At 35.9% G+C, this 25527-nt stretch overlaps 1 protein-coding gene across 1 annotated transcript in view; it reads left to right on the top strand.

Annotated features, from left to right (window-relative positions):
* The window catches only part of LOC142030257 (adhesion G protein-coupled receptor A3-like), a 289857-nt gene that overhangs the window by 90683 nt on the left and 173647 nt on the right, over nt 1–25527 (top strand). Inside the window, exons 3-5 of the mRNA XM_075026136.1 lie at nt 11319–11390; nt 15206–15277; nt 24865–24936. Of these exons, the coding sequence (XP_074882237.1) occupies nt 11319–11390; nt 15206–15277; nt 24865–24936 (216 nt within the window). The remainder of the gene's footprint in view (nt 1–11318; nt 11391–15205; nt 15278–24864; nt 24937–25527) is intronic.

The following is a 25527-nucleotide window of genomic DNA, read 5'->3' as shown; positions in this document are numbered from 1 at the left end:
CTTTTATTCTCAATATAGCATGTGCGCTTTACTGAGAAATACAGTCCTTAATTCACTTCCACAACTAACTGAAAATAAAATAACCCGTTAGGAAACCAGCATGGCACAACTGGTGTGCTGGTTTTGGCTGGGATAGTTTATTTTCTTCATAGTAACAAGTGTGGGGTTACGTTTTGGATTTGTGCTGGAAACAGTGTTGGTAAGGCAGGGATGTTTCAGTTACTGCTGAGCAGTGCTTACCCAGAGCCAAGGGCTTTTCTGCTCCTCACCCCACCCCACCAGCGAGGAGGCTGGGGGGCACAAGGAATTGGGGGGGGACACAGCTGGGACAGCTGACCCCAACTGACCCAAGGGATATTCCAGACCATATGACATCATGCTCAGCACGTAAAGCTGGGTGAAGAAGGAGGACTGGGGGGGGATGTTCAGAGTGATGGCGTTTGTCTTCCCAAGTAACTGTTACGCGTGCTGGAGCCCTGCTGTCCTGGAGATGGCTGAACACCTGCCTGCCCACAGGAAGTGGCGAATGAATTCCTTGGTTTGCTTTGCTTGCGTGCGTGGCTTTTGCTTTACCTATTAAACTGTCTTTATCTCCACCCACGAGTTTTCTCACTTTTACCCTTGCGATTCTCTTCCCCATCCCGATGTGGGGGTGAGTGAGCGAGCGGCTGCGTGGGGCTGAGCTGCCGGCTGGGGTTAAACCACGACAGCAGAGAAATTGGGTTGTGGCTCCCCAAAACACCTGGGGGCTTTTCTGCCCCCTTCATGCCTGAATGGGGTTTTGACGAATAAACTGAATTATTTGTGGGAGAGAATAGCTGGGTCCCTAGTCTTACGTAGGAAGACTGTGGAAACAAAGCAGCATTTCTGAGGGGCTGAGGGAGAGGCAATGTGAAGAAGGTAGAATAAGAGGTGTCATGAAGGAAGGTATGAAAAAACAAGCTGGGAAAAGAAGTTTTGTTACTCTGTGTGGTGAGAAGGATAGAAAAGGAAGCGATATCTAACTGAACAAAACATACTAACAGCATTCAGCAGTAATTATCTCCAACAATAACATACTGCTGCTTTCCCTGCATACTTTTTTTATGTTTCCTTTCCTGTTTCCTCCATTTTTTGGTATATTTTCAGGGCTTGAAGACCTGTGGGTGTTCCTGTGGCCCCAGCTACTATTGTGTGTTGTTACGGCTGTGTTGATTTTCCTTGGTTTTTTTTAATAATCTTTGTATATTTTAGGGCTGAATAACTGAGACATTTATGTAAACAAAAGAAAATTTATTTCAAAAAATCTGTAATTTTTTCTAAAACACTAGGAAAAAAACAACAAAGTATGGAAATCATTGAAAAAGAACATTTCAAGTGGGACCAACAGGCACAAGTTGTAAAGTATGTGCCAGCTTCTTATTATTTACAATAGAATAGGTTTTGGCTTGAAATTAATCAGTTTGGCACTTCCAAGGTAGAAGAAATACAATTCATTAGTTTGTTTAAAATAACTTTTACCTGAAAAGTCTCCCAATATATGTGTTGTATAACATATAAAGTATATGGCAATGAGCTTAAAGAATATGTAGAAATTGTACATTCATATAGATCCTCTGGTCTCCTTACTTTTCAGCCTTCTAGTCTGCTCTATCATTCATGCATATTTCATATCAAATTTTAGCAAAAAGTATTTTAAAATTTCTGGTAAGTACCTGCAGGATAGTGCAAATGTAAAAACTGTGCAGTGAAAAATACTCAAGGAAATTCTTTGGAGTAGTTGAAGAGGATACTCATTAACCCTGATTTCTGCAGAAGACAATTCTGCATGCCCTCTTATTGGCACACATGGTTTGTTTTTTTTAAAGTACTTAAATTTGTCTAAGTTATTACCAAAGCCCCAGTTTATATAAAACAGAGGATTCTGGGGAAGTATTCCCAGACCAGCCTTTCAGCCACATTTAATTCCTCTGAGCTAAACTGCTTATAGACAATTCTCCCCTCTTATCCTTAAACCACTTCTTATTGACAGTTTAAATTGACAGGATTTCTATGTAATTGATGTTCCCTCTAACACTGGCTGAATTAAATGTTCAAATGGTCTCTATTTTTAATTTGTTTCCCCACCTTTTCTGGAAAAGGCTTCTTGCTCTAAGTGATGCTGGAATGTATCTGGGCATTGCCACGTTCCCAGGTAAATAGGAAGAATGGCTTTGAGTATATTCGTTCCTGGAGATGGGGGAAGATTATTGCAGTGTGTCTTGTCCATCTCCCATCACAAGCTAAATAATGACTTCAGGTTCCTCGGGATTCAGTATATAATCAATGACTATGTTCTTTGTGATATCGTTAATTAAGATTCTTACTTTTTTAATGAGATTGCATAGAAATAGTAAGCAGGTAGAAAGATGGAGTCCCTCCTTGACTTTGTGTAATTGAATCACCTTATTTTTAGAAGTGTTCTACTTCTGTCTCATGAAAACACTACAATAAAATAAACATTATAGCAAAGATAATTCATATTTTATGGATTTACACTGAGTAGTAAACCATCTTATTTTTGGCTCAAAACTACTCTAAGCTAATCTGTGGGCCATCTGCAGGTACTTATCTTTCCTTTACAGCTCAGGGTGGAATTTTTTCTTCTTTTCTTTGGATGTTTTAAGCCATGGAAGAAAATATTTCTCTGAAGTTCAAACTAAAATTCAATAAAGAATTGCCTATATTCTTCCAAGTCAATATTGGTTCAGTAACAGAAAAAGAATCAAACATTTCCTTTAAAAAAAACCCAAACACCCCAAACTCCATGATACAATGGTTTGTATATCTTATGGTTCTCATAGCTAACTAAACATGTTTTCATTAACCTGATACCTCTGATAATTTGGTGTAAAAATGCAAATCTCTCTACTTTACTATGGAAAATTACTTCAGATGCATTTCTGAAAACACTGGATAAATTTCTGATATTTCATTTTCAAAATTGTAATTATGCTGTTAAACTGTGACTCCAGAGTTTGAAATTTAACCTAAGAATGTTGAATACGCATTTCTGAAAATTTGTAACAGGGAAATAAGTGCAATCTTAGAACATGTGATAACAATTACTACAGTGGAGTTTAAACCTTTCTCAGCAGAAAGTACTTTTTATTCGCTTTCTAAGTGTCTGGTTTACACTTTGTTTGGTCTGTGCACTTCATTTAAAAATAAAAGTTCAGAATACTTTATTCCCTACTTTTTCAGTTTCTTTGCAAACAGTTTTCTCACAGATTGGAATTCTGCTCAGAACTGATTTTTTTCTTTCTTTTTTTTTTTCTTTCCTTCTTTTTCTCCCAACGGTTAGCCTTTTTTCAAAAGGAGTAGAGCACGTGTCAAGAAACCTAACCCGTGCTGAACTGCCTTCTAGACATGAACACACAGAGAAGTCCCAGTGGGTGTAGAAATTAAGGAAGCCTCTGGCTTTTTCCAGCCACCAAAGGTTTCTGTGTTCATCACGTCTCTACATAGTTGCAGATAGACACGAGCTCTGCTATCGTAACCAATGTTAGGCGAGATCTATCGCTGTACATCAGGGCATGATTGCTGGCACTTATGGATGTATTTTCTGCTGGCACCACAGATCTGACTTGCAAAGCTGTGGAGACTGAAATCCACTTTATGCACTTCCCTCGGCATTTATTGCTTCTGACCTTTCAGTCTGGTTTTAGCCCCATGGAACTGATCCACGGGACTCCTTCTGCTGGGGAACATGGCCACTCTGTCTCGACTCCCCAGGTCACGACTGCCCAGCATGTGCTTTCACACCTACACAGCCAATAACTTTCAGACCTAACATGACCCTACCATATATCTCTGGTTTTGTGGCATTTTCCAGGAAAAGAAAACATGTATAGGAACAGTTGTGTATGTTTGGAATTTGAATATTTTGCTGAATATTTTTTTCTTGAAAACAGGCCAAAGAAAACAAATCTGGAAAGCATAGATAATTTTTCTTTATTAGAAAATGCATTTCATTTTGAGCAATCAATAACAAAATGCTGAAGTGAAGGTAAGTACCAAACATCTTTGCATCCTCATCCCAGATTCTGATTTGTTAATGCTATATTTAGAATGAACCTAGAGTTTGTACTGGATAAATCAATCTTTTAAAATGTTATTTTCTAATATAGACATGTAGAAAAATGTATCAACAAAAAATTTGCAATGAAAGTCTATCCTGCTTTACTAAGCTTTTTACTCGCTTTTCCTTATTTGACATACTGCTCCTTCAGTTAAAATACTCTGAGCCTTATATTCCTGATCTATGATTATTACCATTAAAATGAAATACATTGTAACATTCCGTGGGATACTTGAGCAAGCAAAGGGCCGTAAAGCTTGTGTCTGTTTTGTTTCAGCTGCCATTATTGGCACTTTGTTTAACATTTTTAGGCAAGTTCCTAAATAATGAATAACTGCCAAATTACCACAGCACATTTGATGTGAATGAGTTGTCGTCCTTAAATTAAAAAAACAAAAATGTGATGACCTTTCTATTGTTCTATATGTCATTATTGCCATCAAGTGACTGGTTTGAAACTTCCAATCATTCATTGCTACCTTGAATGGGCATCAGTTATTTTTTTGTCCAGTCCTTAGAGTCTATTGTTTTAGGTAATCCAACCAATAATGGCTTGGATTAAAAAGAAAATTAAAGGAAAATGCATAACCAACATGCTAAACAAACAAAAGACCTGTAGCCTCTGTGTCTGCAAAGGCAGACAATTATTGGACAATTATTGTCCATGTTTATGTGCATGTTGATGTTTATTATTTTGTAGGAATAATCTATAAAAAGATTTATCCTTATGTCTTGAAACTTAACTGCAACGCAACCATAACTTTTCTGATTCTGGAAAGTAGATTAAATATCCACTCTCATCATAAAAAAATCCCCAAACAAGAGCTCTGGAGTTTCATGAGAGCACTTTAATTATTGAGGATGATCCGAGGTAATGATTATTGCTTAACCTGCCTGTTTCTTGGTCTACAGTGTGTGACCAACAATTCATTTGCCAACAACAGAGGTGAAAATAAGTTTTGATAATATCCAGGCCACCAAAGTATAATAATGAGTCCTAATAGGTACTGTACAGATGGGTGTGTTTGAAATGTCTTCAAACACGTTACCAATGTCACCTTAATTCTTTGTTCCTGTATCCAGGACTGCTAACCCTCACAGTCACTATCATGATTGCAGGATAGGTGCTAAATGTTGTCTTTCATCCTTGACTATGCCTCTTTCCTACCACCGTGATCATAATGATTTTTTAAAAGTGAATCTTCTTCAAGGGTCCTGAGCCTGCATTCATTGCTTGGGCTAAGGTGCCATTTAGTTTAGGTGGAATCTTTTGCATGAGAAAGGAGTGGAAGATGTGACCTTTCTTTTTTTTTTTTCTGTTGTTGTTTCATAGTAATATGCAAAATGTGGAAAGTCAGTCATATTTCACTGGTATTTGGCATCTGCTCAACAACTGATTGCTCTTCTCAGAGCTTTTTTGGAAAGTTTGCAGCACCATAATGACAGCTTTCTAAACACAGATGTTCTCTTGGTACAACCTATAATTTTTTATGAAAGATATATCCATGTCAGGAATTTGAACGGAGTACTAGAATTAGTTGAACATTCTTGTTATGAATATGTATTCAAAATATCTACAGTACATATATTGTAAGTTGTGGGAAGAATCTGCAGTGTCTGAAGGCATAGAAGTTGGTACAAAATGCCCCAAATGTCAGAATGTAGTTTGAGATAAATTGATTCTTTTGTTAATGGAGTGTGTATATTTAGCGATTTTTCCCACTGTGTTTTATACTGCGTAAGTGCATAGTGTGAACTTGAAGCATCAAGAATCTCAAGAACACATTTAGATAATCAGGGATTTGGCCACAGATGATGTCTAATAGCTGAGAGGCCTGGAGTAGCTATTACATGTTCTTGTAAAGTCCCATTAGAAGCCTCTTCCCCTTGTTTCATTTACCTCTCAGCTAAGCCATCAGGAAGTGAATATTTCAAACACAGATTTCCCCTCCTTAAGATGTCAGCTGTTTTTGTTGAGGTAACTCCTCTTAAATGTCTTTAGTAAGTAAAAGTCAGCTCAAAGATTAACGTGTAAGATGATAAACTCCTAGCAGCTAGTGATAATTAGTGAAAGAATCCTCAAGTGTTTTTACCTGTGGGACTATTATTTGTGTACACAAACAAATTATCTACATACATGTAGGAAGACAGTGCTTAATGGTTATTGTATGGAATTTATGTAAGTTCAGACTTGTAAGTGAAAAGGAAACTCTCCTCTGTTAATTTACTGTAACCATTTGATATTGGTTTTTAATGATAACACAGTCCATTCTATATTGTTCTTTTACCTATTCAGGTCTAGTTAAGATCAGAGTACCATGCAGCAAGTATATCTACCAACTGTAATAAAATTAGGAGAAACATCTTTCAATAAATATTGTAGTATTTTATTTTTGTGCAGCTGTGCAGCCTTGATATAAGTGCTGCAGTTGTTATGACTACAGCTAACTTCATGTAGCTTCCATCTATCTGTACTTGTACAAGGCACTCGGTTTTGATTTATTTTCAGGTCACGCCACTAGATATATACACCCACACCACTAATGACACGTCATTCAGATTCAGAATAGATACTTTAAAGTTAGAATGCTGCATCAGAAATGATGCAAAACCATAACTGTTAGTTAGAAAATGCTTTCTGTTTGGACTTTAACTGGGTCATGCTGTGGTCATTCAATATTATGATACTGGGGTTCTTTCCCTTTTCTCTTACTTTTGGTTAATGATAAAATCACTTGCATGGTATGTGTGCATGTGTGTGGCCCAGGCTGGGCTGCTGTTTGGCATGCCTTGGATCGTGACCTTTTGCCAAACCTCAGCAGTAGCTCTTGGGGAAAAAATGTAAACATACAACCAAATTTACTTTGGTTTCCTTATTTAGCTCAGTGAAAGTTGATACTGATTGCTATAAGACTTCAATATTACAAACTCTTTGTTAAATTACAAAATGGGAGAGCTGATTTAATATTTTAATAAAAATAATTTTGTAAAAAATACAAGTGGGAGGCAAGCAAATAGATTCTCCTAATGTAGAAGTAAGAATTGTAAGTGATTAACAGTTGTGATAATTTTATTTATTTATTTTAATCACATTTTAGTCTTCAAAGATGACAAGAAAGAAAACACCTTTTTTGTTAGGCCAGAATTGTATGGAAACACTATGGAATAATACTAATTACTAAGAAAGTGCCAGGATTGTGGGTAGTATAATCATCTACAATTTTCTGAGAATATCCTTACTAAAATGACCTACCTAATTTAAGTGTAATTTCCAAAATAAGGAGACCAGATGTCTTGTTTGGGACAGAGCAAGTGATGGACACTTTTCCTTGAAATGGTCTGCCTTCTACTAACATTAAACTGTCTTTTTTCTTCCTGTAGATGATAGTTTAGGATTATGCTGGTTTTTCCTATGTGGTTACAAGCTATGGGGAAACAGAGCAGAGTTTCCATAAACTAGAACATAGAGGATTTCAGTAAATAGAAGACCTTTTGTCTACTTGGTTATTTTGACTTGCATTAAAACTCACCTGCCAACAGTTTGCCACTCATACTGACTCTTTTATATATGTTGTGAGCCTTTACCACTGTTGGCTATAAGACATGATCGCTTCACCTAATTACAACTTGCAGAGCATTTAGATGAGTTGTCAGTTAACACAGAATGTGTGTAATTGGTATAAAGATTAATGATTTAAACTGTCAGTTTCCCCTGCTTAAAATGTGGATATTTACTCTGAACTATGTCTCTAAGTGGTTTTCAAATGTGTCCTGTATAAAGCCTCAGATAAATCAGCATAGATCCAAAGGATTTATAGTATCGGGTTGGGGGTTTTGTCTTGATTTTTTTGTTTGTCTTTGAAGTTTAAGAACACAGAAGTTCACATCACTTCTGCAAGTTAAAGAACTTCCTTCAACCTGAGTAGTTACATATCTAACATACTGTACAAGCAAAAAGATCTACATTTCATTCATGAAGATATTGCCAGTAGTGCTGTCTAGAGAAAGCTAAGCCCTGATGTTTGATGTGAACAGAACCAGAATAGACCAAACTGTTCAGTATTGAATATTTGAAGGTTAAAAAAAAAATGAGGCTTTGGCTCACCCACACAGCAAAAATCCTAAAACATCAAAGGAAAATACACTCATGTAGATTAACTTTTACCAAACATATTGATTTGTCTTTGCAAATTGATGGGACTCTGGAGAAGACACTGCAGAAGTTTTGTATGAACAGTTTTGTTTATGAGAAGGTGTGGAAAATTCAGATTTAAAGGAATTGTCACAAGTTCTTGAGCAGATGAAGGCAGAAGAAAGATGAATCTAGTAGCTGCTGCTGCTACCAGGGAACTAAGATGAAAATGTTTGACCACAAAATGTAAAAAAAACCCAAAGCTTCTTCCAGTTCTTAGAGAGTGTTTTCATGATAACAAACATCACCGCCTGTATTTCATTTGTGATTAAATCAGCTACTGTCACTTGCAGCCAAATCCAGTAGAAGGGAAGGGGACAAAGCAAGGAAGAAAACTGCTTTGCCTGGATTAGGGAACAGGGAGAAGGGCCCAATACCCACAGGAGGAGGGCTGTAGCCCATAATTCCTCTCTGTTGTCCCTGAGGTGGTTGTGTGCTTTGCCAGATAAGAATCAGTGCAAATACCAACCTTGACCTCTGTGTTTCTGCCATTCTTTTTCTTATGTGATTTCCAGGAGAAAGGAAAGAGCATAGACCTAGGCCTAAAATTAGCCATAGACTGTGCAGCTTTCTTATGAACGCTCAAATCACCACCAAGGTCCTTGCCCAAGCTCTTCCCCTTTCTGGTGCCTTTACCTGTCTCCTGAACACTTTCCTTTTTTTTCTCCCCTCCTGGGTGCCACCTTTTCTCCCTTCGTCTCTGGCTCATTTTGCTGTTTTCGTGAGACTGTGGGGAATTTCCTGGGCTCTGACTCACTCCCTTTCCCAAGCTGTACAGGCATACTTATCTTTGTACTGCACAGTAGTAGGGAAAAGGAAGCACTTCTGGGTTTTATGCTTTTTACTAGCCTAGCAACGAATGAGGGACTGCCATTGTGGGTTGGGCAAATAGGAATGACCTGTGCCATGTAATGTGTATGCTTGAAGTAACTATATATGCATACAGTCATGCATCACAGTTTGAAAGTTACATCAGTACTGGACAGCTGAAATAGTTGGTGCTTTTTTAATATGTTCTTGTAATATCCACTGTATTTGTGCTGGACTGAGATTAGCACATTTTATCAAGTTTATTTGCATAATGAACAGCTAATGGTTTATTAGTGAAAAAAGCAACTAAAAAAAAAAGAACTTTGAAATATCTAAAACAAGCTAAGATAAAAACAGTAAGAAACTAAACCACTGATTTTCAGACACGCGTGGCTAAAATAATTTCTAATATATTTCATAGCTTTATGAATGCTTGTAACTTCAGTTAAGTTACTTAATCACAGGTGCTCCTAGTAAGTAAACCTGTATGCTTTGCAATACTTACATTTTAAAAAGACTCAAAGCATAGCCTATTGTTTGATTTCAATTTTCCTGCCTTTCTCCTGGTCCTTTGCTTTTTTTTGGTAATGTCACAAGATCAAGTGCAACACATAGTCATGATGAAAGCACTATGTAGAGCAAGCTGGAACAAAGAAGAAATGGTAATCTAAAACTACTGGACACATGACATTGCCATGTGTCATACCTGTGTGTCATACCTTGCTGATTATGCAGCATAAACTTTGAGCTGAGTAGACTTTAACAAATGCTAAGTGATTATCTTGAATCTTGTTTACAGTTAAGATTTTACAACTTAAGCAACTGAATATCTATATTTTCTAAACTGAGCTGATATTCCAGCATTTTTTTTTTCCATCAAAATTGCAGTCTTGGTCTGCTGTGCACTTGATAGTTCTGCATTTCTTATATGTAAGACAAAACATCTTGTACATAAGTAATCGGAATGTCTTATCATTGTGACTCTCAGTGTTGCATGTTGCAAGCTGAAAGCTGAACTGAGTCTCACTGACATCTTTGTTAGGGACAGATCACTCATCAACATCATCACTAAAATGAAATGGGTGTGACATACAGATTTTTGGAACTGTATTCAAAAGATCTGCAAAAATTACTACTAAAATACAGAAATATTTATTTATGGTTTTGACTTTGAAATTAAAATATATCCTACTGTGAGCTAAACATTTGGGATGAAGTCTTGCCCTATTGAGGGCAATCACAGCTAGTGGAACTAGGATTTCACCTAGCGTGCATTTTATTTGCAGTAAAATAAAAAGTCATAAATAAGATGACTCATGTGGCTCTTGATACATCCATACTTTGGCAGAGTCAAGCAGTGTATGTGCTGTAATATCCTGGAAGTGGTCAGTCTGAGAAACAACACTGATATTACTGTGCACCGGTCATTCCCTATGAATTGCAAATTGTCAGAAGATGAACACTGACTCTACAAGAATTTACAGCATTTATCTCCTAGGCCTGCTTATCTAATTGCACTGAAGGCATTTCCTCAGGGTTCACATGACAAGAGTCTTGAGACAATTCAGTAGTAAATCTCTGTGGGGACTGAGCTGAGAGCAGTGTCATGGCCCCAAGCGCTGTGCCAAGAGCAGATGAGATTACTAATGCCAGTGAAATATTCTTTATTTGCGCAACAACCAATCCTCTGGATTGTCACCAAGTGCAAAATGAAGCACCTATCTGCCAAATATGAGAAATCGCTTGTATTTCAGGACAGAAACCTGACCTATCTATTTATGTCTCACATGCCAGCTGCTTTGCCTACATTAGGTGGAGACGAGAAATTTATTAAGTGTAAAATGCACAGCACAATGAATAAGCAAACTGAAAAACTCTTGCTTTGCTGACTGATTATTTTATTCACTCATTGATTAAAACATTTTTCCTGGGGCAAGAATGGCTGGTAAGCTTGTTATGAAAAATATAAATAGGAGAAGAATTAAAACAAGCAGATTTTTTTTTTAACATCTAATCTTAACCATCTTACTTGGAAAAATATGTTTTTCTAAACTGCAAATGATGTAATGTTTTTGATGTTACTATTTAAATGAAATTCTTGGTTTTAGCTAAGACAAATAAAGGTTAGAATTGCATTGTATTTCACACTTCTCATGTATAACAGTAGTACAGTAGGTAAAGTGATAATTAATTGCTCCTCCTATTATGTCTCTCTAGAGATCTGAAGAATAATTTGATCAGCACAATTGAGCCAGGGGCCTTCCATGGACTTTCAGAACTGAAGCGCCTGTAAGTATTAATTCCATTTGAATTATTCTGAAAATTGTGTTTGTATCGACATTTCTATCCTTGGGCAACTGAGATATGCCACCAAGCAATAATCACATAAGGACACTGGCTGTAAAATACAAGATTGCACACTGTGCTTTTTAAATTTACCATGCCTTTTTGTTCTTCTTTCCCTTCTTTTTTTCCATTTTCCCCTTCTTTTTTACCTTTTCCCATTTAAAATTATGTTTGCTCTCCAATAAATGTCCTAATAAGTACATCTACAAAGTTAAAAACCACGCCTAATTAAGGATTTAACAGCCAATATATCACTATAGACATTAATCAGAAATAAAACTAAGTGGTTTAAATATGTGTAAACAATCCTTTGTGCTACGCTAAGTTCTTTCATTATGTAAGGTCTACTTTACTTTTATCACAGACCAGGTCTACAAAACAAATTCTTAGAAAGGAAACTTTGTCATGCTTTAGAACTTGTCTACTATTTTCATACCTTTCACATTGACTCTGCTTGATATTTTTTATTTTTAGCACAGTTTTCTAAGGAAACAAGACTTATGCAATATATTCCCTGTCCATCATTCTTGCATTCCTCTCTCTGAAAATGTTCTCATAGTACTTTTGAAAGCACTGGCTGATTTTTAAACTACATTTGTAGAGGGTAAAAATATCTAAGTTACTAAGATCCTACAAGTGGCCCTTTTTCCTTTTAATTAACAAGGACTACAGACCCTCCTTATTTCTACTCAGCCTAAAGGAAAAGTGAGATGGACCCTTTTTTAATTATAATTTTCCAAGTGACAGCATCCAAATGTCCATGTACTGGCTAACCAGGCCATCAGCACATGCCAGCAATCTGCCAAGCCATCATGTGTGCTGTCTTATGTGTGCTGAGGAAACCTATGAGAAAACAGGGATAATTTTCATGAGATGGGAGGATTTAGATGAGGAGGAATGCAAATCCACAGAAAAAGAAATTTGCAAATCCTTCTGCTTTCTTGCTCTGAGGTTAAATTCCCTAACTGCTACATACAGGGTACATTGCACAACCTAAGTAAAAGATTTCCATCTCTGACCATACAGGTAGCAATATTTTCTAACACCAACCACTAAGTTTTAGTACGTTTGGGTAGAAAACCAATGACATAATAATGCTGAAGCTGGAGCAGCATGTACATTTTTAATACAAAGGAAAACAATAACAATAACAAAACAATGAAATGATCAAAATGAGTGCTAATTGTTGCTTTGGCCGCATACTGTAATAACACAACTCTGACCTCTTGTGGGAAAAGCAGGAAACCTGTGCAAGTCCTGGGCTGCACAGCTGCAGACGGTGCAGGTGGAACCTTAGGTCAAAGAAGAGGGAGTCCTTAGGTGTCAGGAAAAGTGGAAAGAAAAGACTCTTCAGCAAACTAGGAATGGCAACGTTGAGATTTATCATGCTAGATCTCAAAACAAACCTTGATGCTGATATGAACAAGTAACAATGGGAGGAATCTAGAGACAGGGAATTGATTCATTACTAGACTGCCATGTGTTTGGGATATATCCGTGTAGTTTCATGGTAAACAAGAAAATCTCTGCACTCCTTCCCTGTGCAACAGTTGGGTAGCTGACAGTTCAGCAAAAGGAATAAATAGTGTAAACTCCTGTTGAATGCTGAATACAGTAATTACTTTAAGACTGTACTTTACATTCATATCTTCTTATTTCACAAGTAAAATATAAATGGTGCTGTGAAAAGCAGAAGCTGATGTGATATGGGCAACTGCAAGAGATACAGCTATGGCAAGTCAGACAAACTGCAGGCTGTCAACATCAAACTGTTTTCTGTGAATGATTTGGAGAACTGTTATAATTTGTGTTTGAATGACAAACTGAATTATTTCAAGGGTTTACTCAAAAAGGTACGCACAAAATTGATGAAAATTGAAAATTTATGAAGCACTAAAATTATGGCACTTGGTTATTCAACAGAGGAGAGTTTTGTTTTCTCTGACATCAATTTTACAAGTCAGCATTAGTAAGTTAAATGTCTTACTCCTGAAAAGGAACACCAGCTTTGTACATTATGAATTGAATTATGTCTAATATAACATGTATTAGTCTGGAGGAATGTGCAGCAAGCTGTCTTTTGTTTTTGCTTAATGTTGTTTTAGAAAACATGTTTTACAATACAGACATTTCAGCCACTGCTATATATCTTATTGTGAAAATAACACTCATTGAAGTAAACTTTGAGAAAAGGGTATGTAGCCTTTCACTTTGTTAAAAATACCATTTTACTGTGTGCTACACTTAGAGAAATATGCACTTGTTTTGATTAGTTTAGATGAAAGTTACTTTTGCTACTCAAATTATGCCCCACATAGTGATGCATTTCTTCCATATGTGTTCAGACTTTGCTTAGGCAGAAGTAAACATTACCCAACCGAGAATTCTGGGTAGGTTCTTGTTTACTATTTACCTCTTCTAATAGAAAGATATGTAGATATATATATGACTGTATGTTTGTTTGTCTTAAACTTGCGTTTTTAGATTTTCTATGTAGCTTGCATTAGGAGAACTTAAAGAATAATGCTAATACGCAATTATTGTACTATATTGTTATCCACACTATTTTCTCAGCTGTTGCCTACTTAATATCCCTGATAAGCATTTAAGAAATATTTTCATTCTAATGTGATATTTCATCATTTAATTGTACAACAATATATTCTTTGTCTGATAGAAGAAGACTTTGTAATGCATTCTAAAGAAATTGCCTTCACATTCTAGCAAATTGGATATGTCTCCATGAAAGCAATAACTGGATTTGTCAAACTACAACCTTCAGTCTCCTGTTTGATTACTTTAGTGTTCTCATGTAACAATAGAAAGATAGGGAATCCGCACAATGTAACAAAAGAATTGGAAGACTACCACTGGTTCTAAAACAAAAATAGTCAGACCAATTTTAACAATTTAATGGATGCATAATCACTTAAAATCCTTACATTACTGCAATTATTTAAGAAAAACAAACTTGGTAAGCAGGAAAATTTGAGTCCAAGTTGAAAACCAAATATGTAAAAATAAAACACTAATTCAGAATGCATCAGGTGGCAATATTCATGTTGTTATCACACATAATTTTTCATAACTATTTTTGTCTCCTTCCTACAAGTATTGTATACATTATGTTGTATGTATGACTTGTATAGAACACATCCATTCACCTTTTTGCAGACAAGTTATGAAACACAATGCCTTGTACTATTTGTGGTCTGACAGCCACAGTATTGCTTTTAAAAGAGCTTGCCAAGTGCTTATCAAGACTGACCTTCTTACTAGCTCAAAAATTAATTGCCCTCTGGTTTCTGTGATTGCTTCAGTAAGAAAGGATGCTGTCAATGAGATGAGACATTAGTAAACAGTAAAAAAATGTCAATTTTGGCTGACTTTTCCATGCAACAAAATGCATAGTATTTTTTGTAAGTAAACAAACAGGTGCTAGTAACTTTGATAAAGAAAATTCTTTATATTGGAAATAATTTTGGGGTTTTTATTTGCTACATATATAAAATCACATTTTAATGTAATTAGTATAAGTTGCAATATAGTATGTTTAGTTGTGGAATATTTCTCAATAATATTGATATAAAAGTTGTTACATCTATTTAATTCAGTTATGTTACATTACAGAAATAGGTTTTATTTCTTGTTTGTCTCTAACTCCTTAAATGTTAAAAATAAAGAGGCTATATGTGATTATGTAGGTGTGTATATGAATAAGATAGACCTAATGTTTCACATTTTTTTGTTTGTTTCAGGGATCTTTCAAATAACAGAATTGGTTGTCTAACACCAGAAATGTTTGTTGGACTTAACAGTCTTCACAAACTGTGAGTATAATACCACTTTCGTTTAAAACAGGAGAAATCCAAACTGTCACATGGCTTACCTGAGTACAGTCAGCAATAAACTTTCATTATAAGAAAATTATAGGTTTTGTAGTAAAAAAACCCCTTATCCTGAGCCTTTGATTGTGATGACTTGATATTTTAAAAATGTTGTTTCTATTTGTAATTGTAAAACCTTTCAGAACTGCAAAGAATTAAATTTCATTTTCACATTGAAAAGAGGCTGAACATGACATTTCTGTTTGAATGCATTTCTGTTTGCGTGTCTCGGAAACAATTAAAGGTCAAGCACACAAATGAGACTTATACTGGTTAAAAAGGATACATTGCTCTTTCTATCCATTACATATCAATTAGAATTTTATAACTTTTTTTTTTCCTGAAATGTATTACATAAAAAAGTAAGCATATACTGAGAAAAAAATGTATGAAGTATCAAGTAAATTTAGAACATCAGGGTAGTTCAAATTGCTACAGAAGAATCAATTTTAGACTGTCTGTTTAAGGTGTTGTGTTGTACACTTTATTTGTCATAGTACTTTCTGAGTCATTAGTTTATCATATGCAACTGCACTGGAATATGCTCTAGGGAGCAAAGCAATCAACTTGCATATCCATAAGCATGCCAGAGAGCCTGTGTGATCAATAGATTATCAGGCTATTCTAGAAAGAGCACTCAGAAAACATGAGATTATGATAGTATACCCAGGCTGTTCAGTTTTAGGGAGAATCAGATGACCTGGAAGAAGAGATAAAATGTGCAATGACAAAGTTTGGTAGTAGATACTAAGTTAACCAGAGAATTAGAGGCAAGGGTTGATTTTAAAGAAGGACAGAAGTAATGTGCAGGACTCCATGACTGGGCAGTAAAATGGCAGATGAAATTTAGTGTAGATAAATATTAAGTGATGCAAAGGAGAAAAACCAATCTGTTCTGGGCTAACCATTAAATCACAGGAAAGATGTTTTGAGATTATAGTGGATAATGCCATGAAAACATCTGCTCAGTGCTCAGTATCATTTAGAAAAAAAATTAGAGAGTATTATTAAAGGAAGAGAGAACAGACTGGAGAACATCCATTGTACTATGGGAAAAAAGCAAAGAACCTGCATTTTTAATACTGTTGGCAGTTCCAGTCTGCTCATCTCAAAAAGATGACCAAAACTAGAAAAGGTTCAGAGAAGGATGAAAAGGAATGGCCAAAGGTGTGGTACAGCATAGGCAAATACTGGGAATGAGTAAGTTGGCTGTGACTTTCCTGGCTGGGAAAGGGACAATTCACAGGAAGGGTGCTGGTTTAAATGGACATTTGGCCAGACCCAGGAGAGCTCTGTATCTTTATTCACATCTGCCTTCGTTCCCGAAAATGAAATAAATTCCTATACTGCATCATAGTGTGTTACTTATCTCATAGTTTATTTCCTTCCTCTCCAGCTAGTTCTGGCATTTCCTTGGAAAAACAGGCAAATCTTTCTAGAAAGATCTGCCAAGAGGTCAAGATGACACCAGGTAAAAGGCTGAAATCTGGCATGCTTATTGATCACATTAATGAGAGTAACTATGCCAAATATTCTCTGATGAAAACAAGTGAGAATAGATGATGGGAAGAGCCTTGATAGCATGTTGGTGAACAGGTGCAGACTGCATCTCTTTTTACTCATCTCAGATGAATTGCCAAATCGGGCAAGCCCAACTCATCTGTTGAGGGTTGCTGGGTCTCCTTTTGTTGTGCACAGTGAACATGACTGTGACTATATAGCCAGATTACCAGAGGGGGTATGTTTATTTCAAAATGGTGAAGTCACCTTACTAAATAGAAGGTGCTTCTAGATGCTAGGAACGACCTCAACAGAAACTGTTCAAATCTCTGCTCTCTCAGGAAAGCATGTCTTAAGGTTCCATTCTTAAATTTTCCAGACTCCATCTTAAAAGCTAATTAGAGGTTAAACACTGAACTTCAATCTTGTGATGGTAAGGAACACTGGAAATTCATTCACAGTGAGGGTACAACATTCATTCTGCGACAGTGTTTGGCTGTACTATCCCTTTCCTCTGAAGACCAGGAAAGAATATGGCCGTATATCTCCACATCCTTCACTGATACCACAGATGTCAGAAAAAGACGTAATATGCATGCTGAACACCTGCAGTTATCAGGCTGATCAAATCAGTTTCCTTTTGTAAAACAGATTTGCCATATCCCTGCTTATTCTAGTAACCTGTGTACCTGTCCCAGTGTCGGTGAATCTTTTCTGAGCATGTAGATAGAAGAAAGTCTCACCAGTTCCCTCTACACTATCATTAACACTGTATTTTCTTGCATCTAGTCTTTTTGTGTGTCCTAAGTAAATATTTACATTTTCCTCAAGATGGGGCTAACTTTCATTTCCAAGTGGGTGTAGATCCAGGGCTTTCTGTATTGTTTTCCTTCTGAGGCCCCAGTTTATAGCAGAAATCTGAATTAGACCTTTCTTAAGTTTAATTCTCAAGTGACATTCTTGTTACACTTTTCACTTTGAATAATATTATTTAATGAAATTACTAGACCTCTCGTTTTCAAGAACGTTCACCTGTTCTTGTATGATAGTTCTCTTAATATTGACCAATCCTTGGTTTTGTTATTACGAGATTTCATTTTCATATACTTACATTTCTCAGCCAGAGTCATTAGTGAAACCACTAAATACAATCAGTCACAAGACAGTTTCTGCAGAACACCAGTAATGTCTCACTCCGCTCTTTTCTATCCTGTCCATTATCTTAGTGTCTTACAATAAATGCACTTAATGCCAGGTTCTTCACGCTTTTATGGATGTTATGTCCATGTGACAGTGGAAAAAAAGATGATTCTGTTAACTGTAGACCTGTTAGTCTGGCCTCGGATTTAATGCAGTAACTGAGTGAGTTTTGAAAGAAAGAAAAATGGGGAAAAAAATTGGCAAATAAGAAATGGGGGAAAAAACTCCAGTATGCATCCGTTGAAGATGTATCATGCAATCATGTAAAAAGATCACTAGTTTTCTAGACATGGAAAATTATTTATTGATTTTTCGTATATATCTAACGTGATGCTACGTAAGCAGGAGAAAACCATTAATATTTATACTAGTGTTTTCATGTGAGTGGAATTAGCCTAGAAGGCATCTAGTTGCCCAGGTATTTTTTTGATTTTTAACTAGTTCTGTAGATCAGCTGTTATACTGTACGTGGTCTTGGGAAAGATAATTTCCAGAATTTAGTGTATGCTCTTCCCATAAATAGCTATAATCCGAATGACCAACCTTACTGAACAGAATAGAAAATAGTAGTAATGGGATATATTTAGGCAATATCTACTCTTTCTACATTTCTTACTTATAATATAGTACTATTGTTAAAGTGTCTTTTGCACCTTGTTTAAGTATCCTTTCCAAGTTTAACTTAATTTTTGGTAATTCTCATTGTCCCTCTATGCTTGCTGTCTTTTTGCTGACCTTTTCCTTTACATTATAGTATCTCTATGTGGTGGGTTGACCCTGGTTGGATGCCAGGTGCCCACCAAAGCCGCTCTATCACTCCCCCCTCTGTCTCCCTTTACTTAGCTTTTATATCTGAGCTGACGTCATATGGTATGGAGTATCTGTTTGGTTAGTTTAGGTCAGCTGTCCTGATTGTGTCCCCTCCCAAGATCTTGCCCTGCCCCAGCCTGCCATTGAGGGGAGGGCAAAAATGTTGGGGAGACAGCCTTGATGCTGTGCCAGCACTGCTCAGCAGTAGCCAAAACCCTGGTGTGCTATCAACACCTTTCTAGCTACTGATGCAGGGCACAGTGCTATGAGGGCTGCTGTGGGGAGTATTAACTCCATCTCAGCCAGACCCAATACACTCTACTTGTTTGATCTTTTAAAAAATTGAATTCTTTTCTTCAAGATTTAAGATTTGGTTATTGAGCCATTTAGTCTAGCTTCCATTTTTATTATTTGGGTTTTAAATTGCCTTTCTACCATTGACTTAACAAATGGGGCCATCCTGCATTCCAGTTCATGTACTTTAGTAGTTCTTCGCTAGTTACTTTATTTTTTTATTTTCAAAAGTCTGTCCTTTGGAAATTAGAGACATAGTAATGGACAAGTCTAAATTCCCCTTTCATCTGAAGTAAATCAGTTCATGATTGCTATGTCAAAAGTTATGACTCTCTTTCGTAGAGTCTGTCCTCCTTACCAAACCAAAGCCAAGAGTACCATTACTCTTGTCAGGTCGGTGATTATTTTGTGAAGAAATACAACCACAATCTCAATCAATAGGAACTGTTCCCTGCCATTCATAGTATGATTTGTTCCTTAATCTTGGAAATCTCATCTAATGACATAATCCTGATAGTAATTATTTGAGCTGGGATCTCAATTTGCCTCTGGTGTAAGAACTGGTGATTGTTTGTTGACTGCAAACTAATGCCACCTGGTACTTTTCTAACACCTTCTAACTTCTTTCCCCTTGGAAGTTCATAAAAACTTCCTAGAATCAAACTCTTTAAACATGTTTAAAATACAATAAGTCACCTTTCCATTGCTACTGATACCTCTGAATTGTGTTTTAATTGAATTGTAACATCAGTGTATATAACTGTAGCAACGAAAAGATGACAAGTTCTTAAACATGGAACTGGTTTCAGAGCCATCAAGTGTGGTTTAGATTACTGAAAGAACCATATAAAGATATATACATATGTGTTGATTTACGCAATTGTTGATTGTGGTAATTGGAGCTCTCCTGTGTTATGTTAGCAGAGATGAAGTACAGAAGGATCTTTGCAGGCTGTTATCAAAACCAGTAGGGAGAGCCATGAGTCCACCGGAAGGAGCAAAGGACATAAATCTTTTCATGCACCTTCTGTGAAGTACAGAGATGAGATTTTCTTATACTGTTTACAAGCACAAATACCAGGTGAAACAAAATAACACAGTGTGTTTCACTCAGTCTTGTAAGTCTTAATTCAGTTTGAAAAAATGGAATTAGAGCTGAAAAATCAGCTCTAGGCCCAAACTGGCATAGGATGTTTAACCAAATGATGTGATGCATGTATCTAAACTGAGTAGGGTAAAGGTGTGTTTAAATACTTCACTAAAATGAAGGATGAGAACTGCCTGAGCTTTCAGGGATAATGCAAACACACTTCAGGGGACTTGCTGGTTTTGTGCAGTCTATTTTAGAACAGGACAACCGACAGGATTCTTGAATTAAGAAAAAATTAATTAGTAGCATCATCTAGTATTGTTTTGAAAACATGCACACATACAGAAATCACAAAAAATTGTAAGCCTCTTGATAATGTAGAAAAGAAGACTTTTACTCTGATTGCAGTCAGGATGTATATTTCAGTGAATAGGAATTGAATTTCAAGTTACTAATGACATCTAAAACTTCACACAGCTCCTGAAATTACTGCAGCCAGTGAGTTGTGATTCTGTTCCTTGAGACTGATCTAATTTTTACACCTTCTTGGATTTGATGATTTGTACTCTGGGAAATGATTCCAAAATGCTTTCACATCATATGACAGATGCAGCTGACAGTGCCTCAGACAGTATAAGACAAGATTTATTATGTCTTCTAAGATATTAGCTTAACTTTTTTGGCTTATATATTACCCTTTGGCTGTGTTTATGCTGTGATGAGGTGTACATATTCTAACTAGGAGTGACATAATTGAATGCAACAAATCTTCCAAATCTCCTTTGGCCCCTCAGTGCCCATATTTCAGTGCTTTGTTCCAGAATTATGTATGCAAATATATTTCTGCTAGGTAATGGAGCTGCCATCCATATTAATTCTGTTTATATTTAATCTAAATATCAAGAGCTGTGGAATACTGGGATGGTGCCACTGTACTGATATACCAGATTTCATTTCTTTAGTCCCCCATAAGTGAGCTCTTCAGGTTCTGACATGCTGTAGCCTTAAATCTGTTTCAACAGGCAGCTACTGCTGATCTTCCTTTTGGAAGTTCAAAACAGACCTTCCTCCTTACTTCCAATTGTTTGATTAAAGTATATCTGATTTATTCTTCATCCTGCCTCTGAATCATCATCAGCAGTTAGCTGTATGATAATATTATACCATAAATTCTTGTGTGACTTTCTTGCTGTCATTGAAGCAACTAATCACTTTGTATGGTGCCAGAAATAAAGTACAAAATCAGTAACATAGTGAATCAAACAGACCCCACTTTAGCAACATCAAGAAAATAGGCACTGTAACCTGCCCTCTCTGTATTTCTGTTGTCATTTTTCACCCCTCTTATCCCAGTCTTTTTGTACAGAAGATCAATCTCTCAGCCTTGCATTCAGCTTTTGCTTTTTAATACTGCTTATAAGAGTAAAGCATTCTTCATATTCATACTCTCCTGCTTCTACCTATATTTTACCTCAGAATGGTCCTTTGAGACACGTAACTCCCTTTGACTGTTTTATGGCATTTGTGATTTATACTAAAGCTTTTGGCAAAAGTGTTTTATTAATTTCTGTAAAAGCACAAGAGTATTTGGTATATGAAAAAAATAAGCGTAGGACCTTATATGTAAGACTGAAATGTTTTACCTCTGATATAAGAGAAAGCACATCTTTCTGTTAATGGAGTAAGTTAATGGCATAGTAAGTGCTATCAGCTTTGGACTGCATTAATTTGTTATGTTTGAATTGTTTGCAAACTAGGCAATACAGTTCTTTTTAGAACAAATGTCCTTTTAAATCAAGCTAGAGTGGGTTTTTAGGATATCTGAAATGGTGGAATTTCACAACATTATGTATTTGGAGATATTTTAATATATAACATAAATTATGTGAACTGACAGAACCAGGCATTTGCAGGGTGCTGCAGATACCTAGCTCAGAAATGCACGTGTTATTGGGGTGATTTAAGAAGATTTCTGAAAGTTTTGTTAGAGAACAAGCTATTCCCACCGTTGGAGATCCAAATATTGTAATTATGTGTTTCTTGGTCATAGAAATGTATTGCTTTATGACTTATACAGCCCTGTGAACATGATTCTAGTTTGCTAATTGTTAGTAGTAATATGGAAACTTCAAACCGGGTCATTGCCAGAAGAATATGAAAGAATATGAAAAATTGGCTTGCTGGCTTTGTACTGATTTTTGAACTGTGAGGAACAATTATTCCAGCGCTTGGCAAAACCACTGAAGAAAAGAGTTACATAATTCTCTGTCACAATAAAAAGAAACTCAAAATCTGTAAATGGAACATGAATCAGAAATTTTTAGGTTAACACAGTTTAGGTCAGTTCTGACTAGGTATCTTGGTGGATTTGGTAGGACCTATGGAAAGCGCATAGTTTCAGTAGACGTGGAATGGGCATCACTGGTGGATGCATAGCTACCATACATCTGCTGAGCCCTGCTACATCAGCCGTGGTCATGACTTACAGTTTTTCTCTGTTTCCTAAAATATTGACCAGACATAGAGCCTTCCTTTGGTCCAAATGGAATTACCAAACTTCAGACTTGGTGTTCTGTTTATTTTGCTGTATGAAGCCTGGCTAGCTATTTAAGGGAAAAGCTGGGATTTGCATCAGATCAGAAATGTTGTTGTACTGCAGTGGGGTAAGGCAGAGAAAAGAAAACCCCTGTATTTCTGCTTTCTGGCTGCCAGCCATGCAAGGCTGGGCAGATTGCTTTCCCCATCCTTCAGTTCAGCCTGATTGTCCTCTGTCAGTAAGTTTATACTACTGTACCTGCTTTCATATTAGTGGAACCACTTCTGATTTACTTCAGTGTAAATGCTAGGGTTAACAGGTTCTGATTTAGTCCGTTTAACATCCCAGTTCACTGAGCTGCTTCAGCATGTGCCTTGTCAGGGTCTATGTCCAATAAGCACATGAGTAGATCCATTTAATTTTAAGTAAAGAGGTAACTAAGTCTTTGTGAAATGCTCACTATTTTTAGTTCCTGTTGATAAATAAAAAATATTAAAGGTATAGAAATAGGTAGCTACAAGCAAACATTCATTTCCACCTTTAGACATACCCACACTTGAAGAGATACTTGAAAGCCCTTCCATTTCCAAGAGCTTTTGCACAATTATATTAATGGTGGACTGTTAAACAAGATCTTAACGATGAGTTCAATTATATCAACACATCTTGTTGTCACTCAATATAATGAGAAATAATGTCACGTAACATTGCTGAGCCAGTTTATTTTTCTGTATTAGTAGAATTTTGCTTTATACTACCATGAAAATTTGAAGTGTTCAAAGTTGATTTTCTTTTTTTTTTTTTCATTATTTCAGTGGTGAAAAATTGTGTAAAAAAATAAAATTACTTATTGTTTCAAGAATGCTCCATAACTTTCTTACAGTAATTTAAAAATTAGCAATATTTTATCTTCTTTCTTGAATTCATTGATCCATATGTATCTGTACAGGTTTCTATAGAAAGCATGGTTCTTGAGGTTTTTGTTCTTCCTTCCTTACTTTATGACGCTGGTTCAGATCTTTTGCAGTTTGGTAGATTTCTCACTGGTGGAACATTTCTCCTGATCTGAATTTGTATCTTCATTTTTGTATACATTCTTTACTTTGTAGACATAAGAGAAGTAAAATCAATAGTTATAAAAACATCCCTTTTAATGAAAAAGTAATGAAACCATTTTCTTTGCCAGTCTACATTTTTTTCTATATCTAACAACAAATCTCCAGTGAAGAGATCTGAAATTTCACTGACAGCTGAAATTTTGTAGCCATTCTTGAATTCAGACATGTAGGCTTCAGGCACTGGATAGAAAGGAACATATATCAGTATTTTAGAAGTAGGTAATTTATATGCTATGAAATGTTAATCTTGGATACTGCACTAATTTTTCAGTTTACTGGTATAGAAAATGACAGTATTACCTGATATTAAGCTTTTACCTTTTATCCTATTAAGGCACTGATAGAGCAATACTGTTAAACCAGGCAAAATTAAATTGCCTCTGTTTGCAAGTATTCAGCCTAATCCATTCAGCCATCAAGACAAGAAATAGTAAAACAGTAGTTAAAATGGAAATGTCCTTAATTTAAGGATGGGAAAAACCAGCTTGTTAAAGTCCTTTGTAATAAAACTGTTCATGTAGTTACTTTGAAAACTCATTACTGTTTTAAGGAATTGCTTGAATTCTTCTGAGCATTACTAAATTAAGACACAGGTTTTATTTCTTTACCTTGAAATGACATTCTACATATACTATAAAAATACAACATAAGTCTCACTGACTAATCATTGTATGAAAGTCTTCACTTAAATTCTAGAATATTATGTTCTAGAATTCTATTCTATTAAATATGTAGAAATATTCCTGTTTATTAGACCAAGTGAATTGTATGTATAACTGCTGTGAAAATAAAAGAAGTAAAAGTGTATGATTTGATTTGAAAATTGCTGTAATTTATGAAAAAGCAATGTACAAATTTAAATGTTTTTACTCTTGTGAAGAAAGTGATATTTCTTAATTAGCGTTGGGTAAATTATACTCTATAACAATTTTGTTTTCTTCTTGTAATTGTTATAAATGACTGTAAATTGATTTTTTTCTAGGAATTTGTCAGGGAATATTTTTTCAAGTCTCATGAATGGACTTTTTTCTGAGCTGATAGCTCTGAAAGCACTGTAAGTATCATTCCCTACGTTCAGAAATCTGAAATATTCAAGAAAGACATTAGAATAAACATAGCAGAATAGAATATTAATTCAAACAGGATTGTTTCTAGCAATGCATTCCAAATGTAAAACAGGCAGTGTTTTGTTATCAATGTCTGTCTCACTTTTGATGAGCTGCCACCTTCTACCTGTCCCAGTGAAATAGATAGCACTGACAACTTGATCCTGCTCCTAACTAGCCCAGTCTAGCCATCCTGACTAGCATCCCTGGTTTTTTGTCCTTTATGATCTTATACCTTTCCATGTTTTCATGCATTACATTGTATAATAAGTCTAAATACACAAAAACATTAATGTTAAATATTTTTCCTGCAATTACAATAATTCCCAGTTATTTATATTAAGCGTACCTCTCTGAGATTTAGAAGTGTACACTGGATGCTTCCATGGTCAAGTTTCTCCTTAAAAAGGTTTTTAGTAAGTGAAATTATGTTATAGTATGACTTTCTACAGTAGCACATACTCAAATTTGATTTAGTAGTCAGTGATGCTGTTCTGTAACTAAACCCAGAATTTTGGCCTAATGTCTTGGAAGTCATT

The sequence above is a fragment of the Buteo buteo genome, chromosome 4 (genome assembly GCF_964188355.1).
Source record: "Buteo buteo chromosome 4, bButBut1.hap1.1, whole genome shotgun sequence".
Lineage (NCBI taxonomy): Eukaryota > Metazoa > Chordata > Aves > Accipitriformes > Accipitridae > Buteo > Buteo buteo.
Note: the sequence above shows the minus strand (reverse complement) of the source record. Positions and strands in the feature narration are given on the sequence as shown.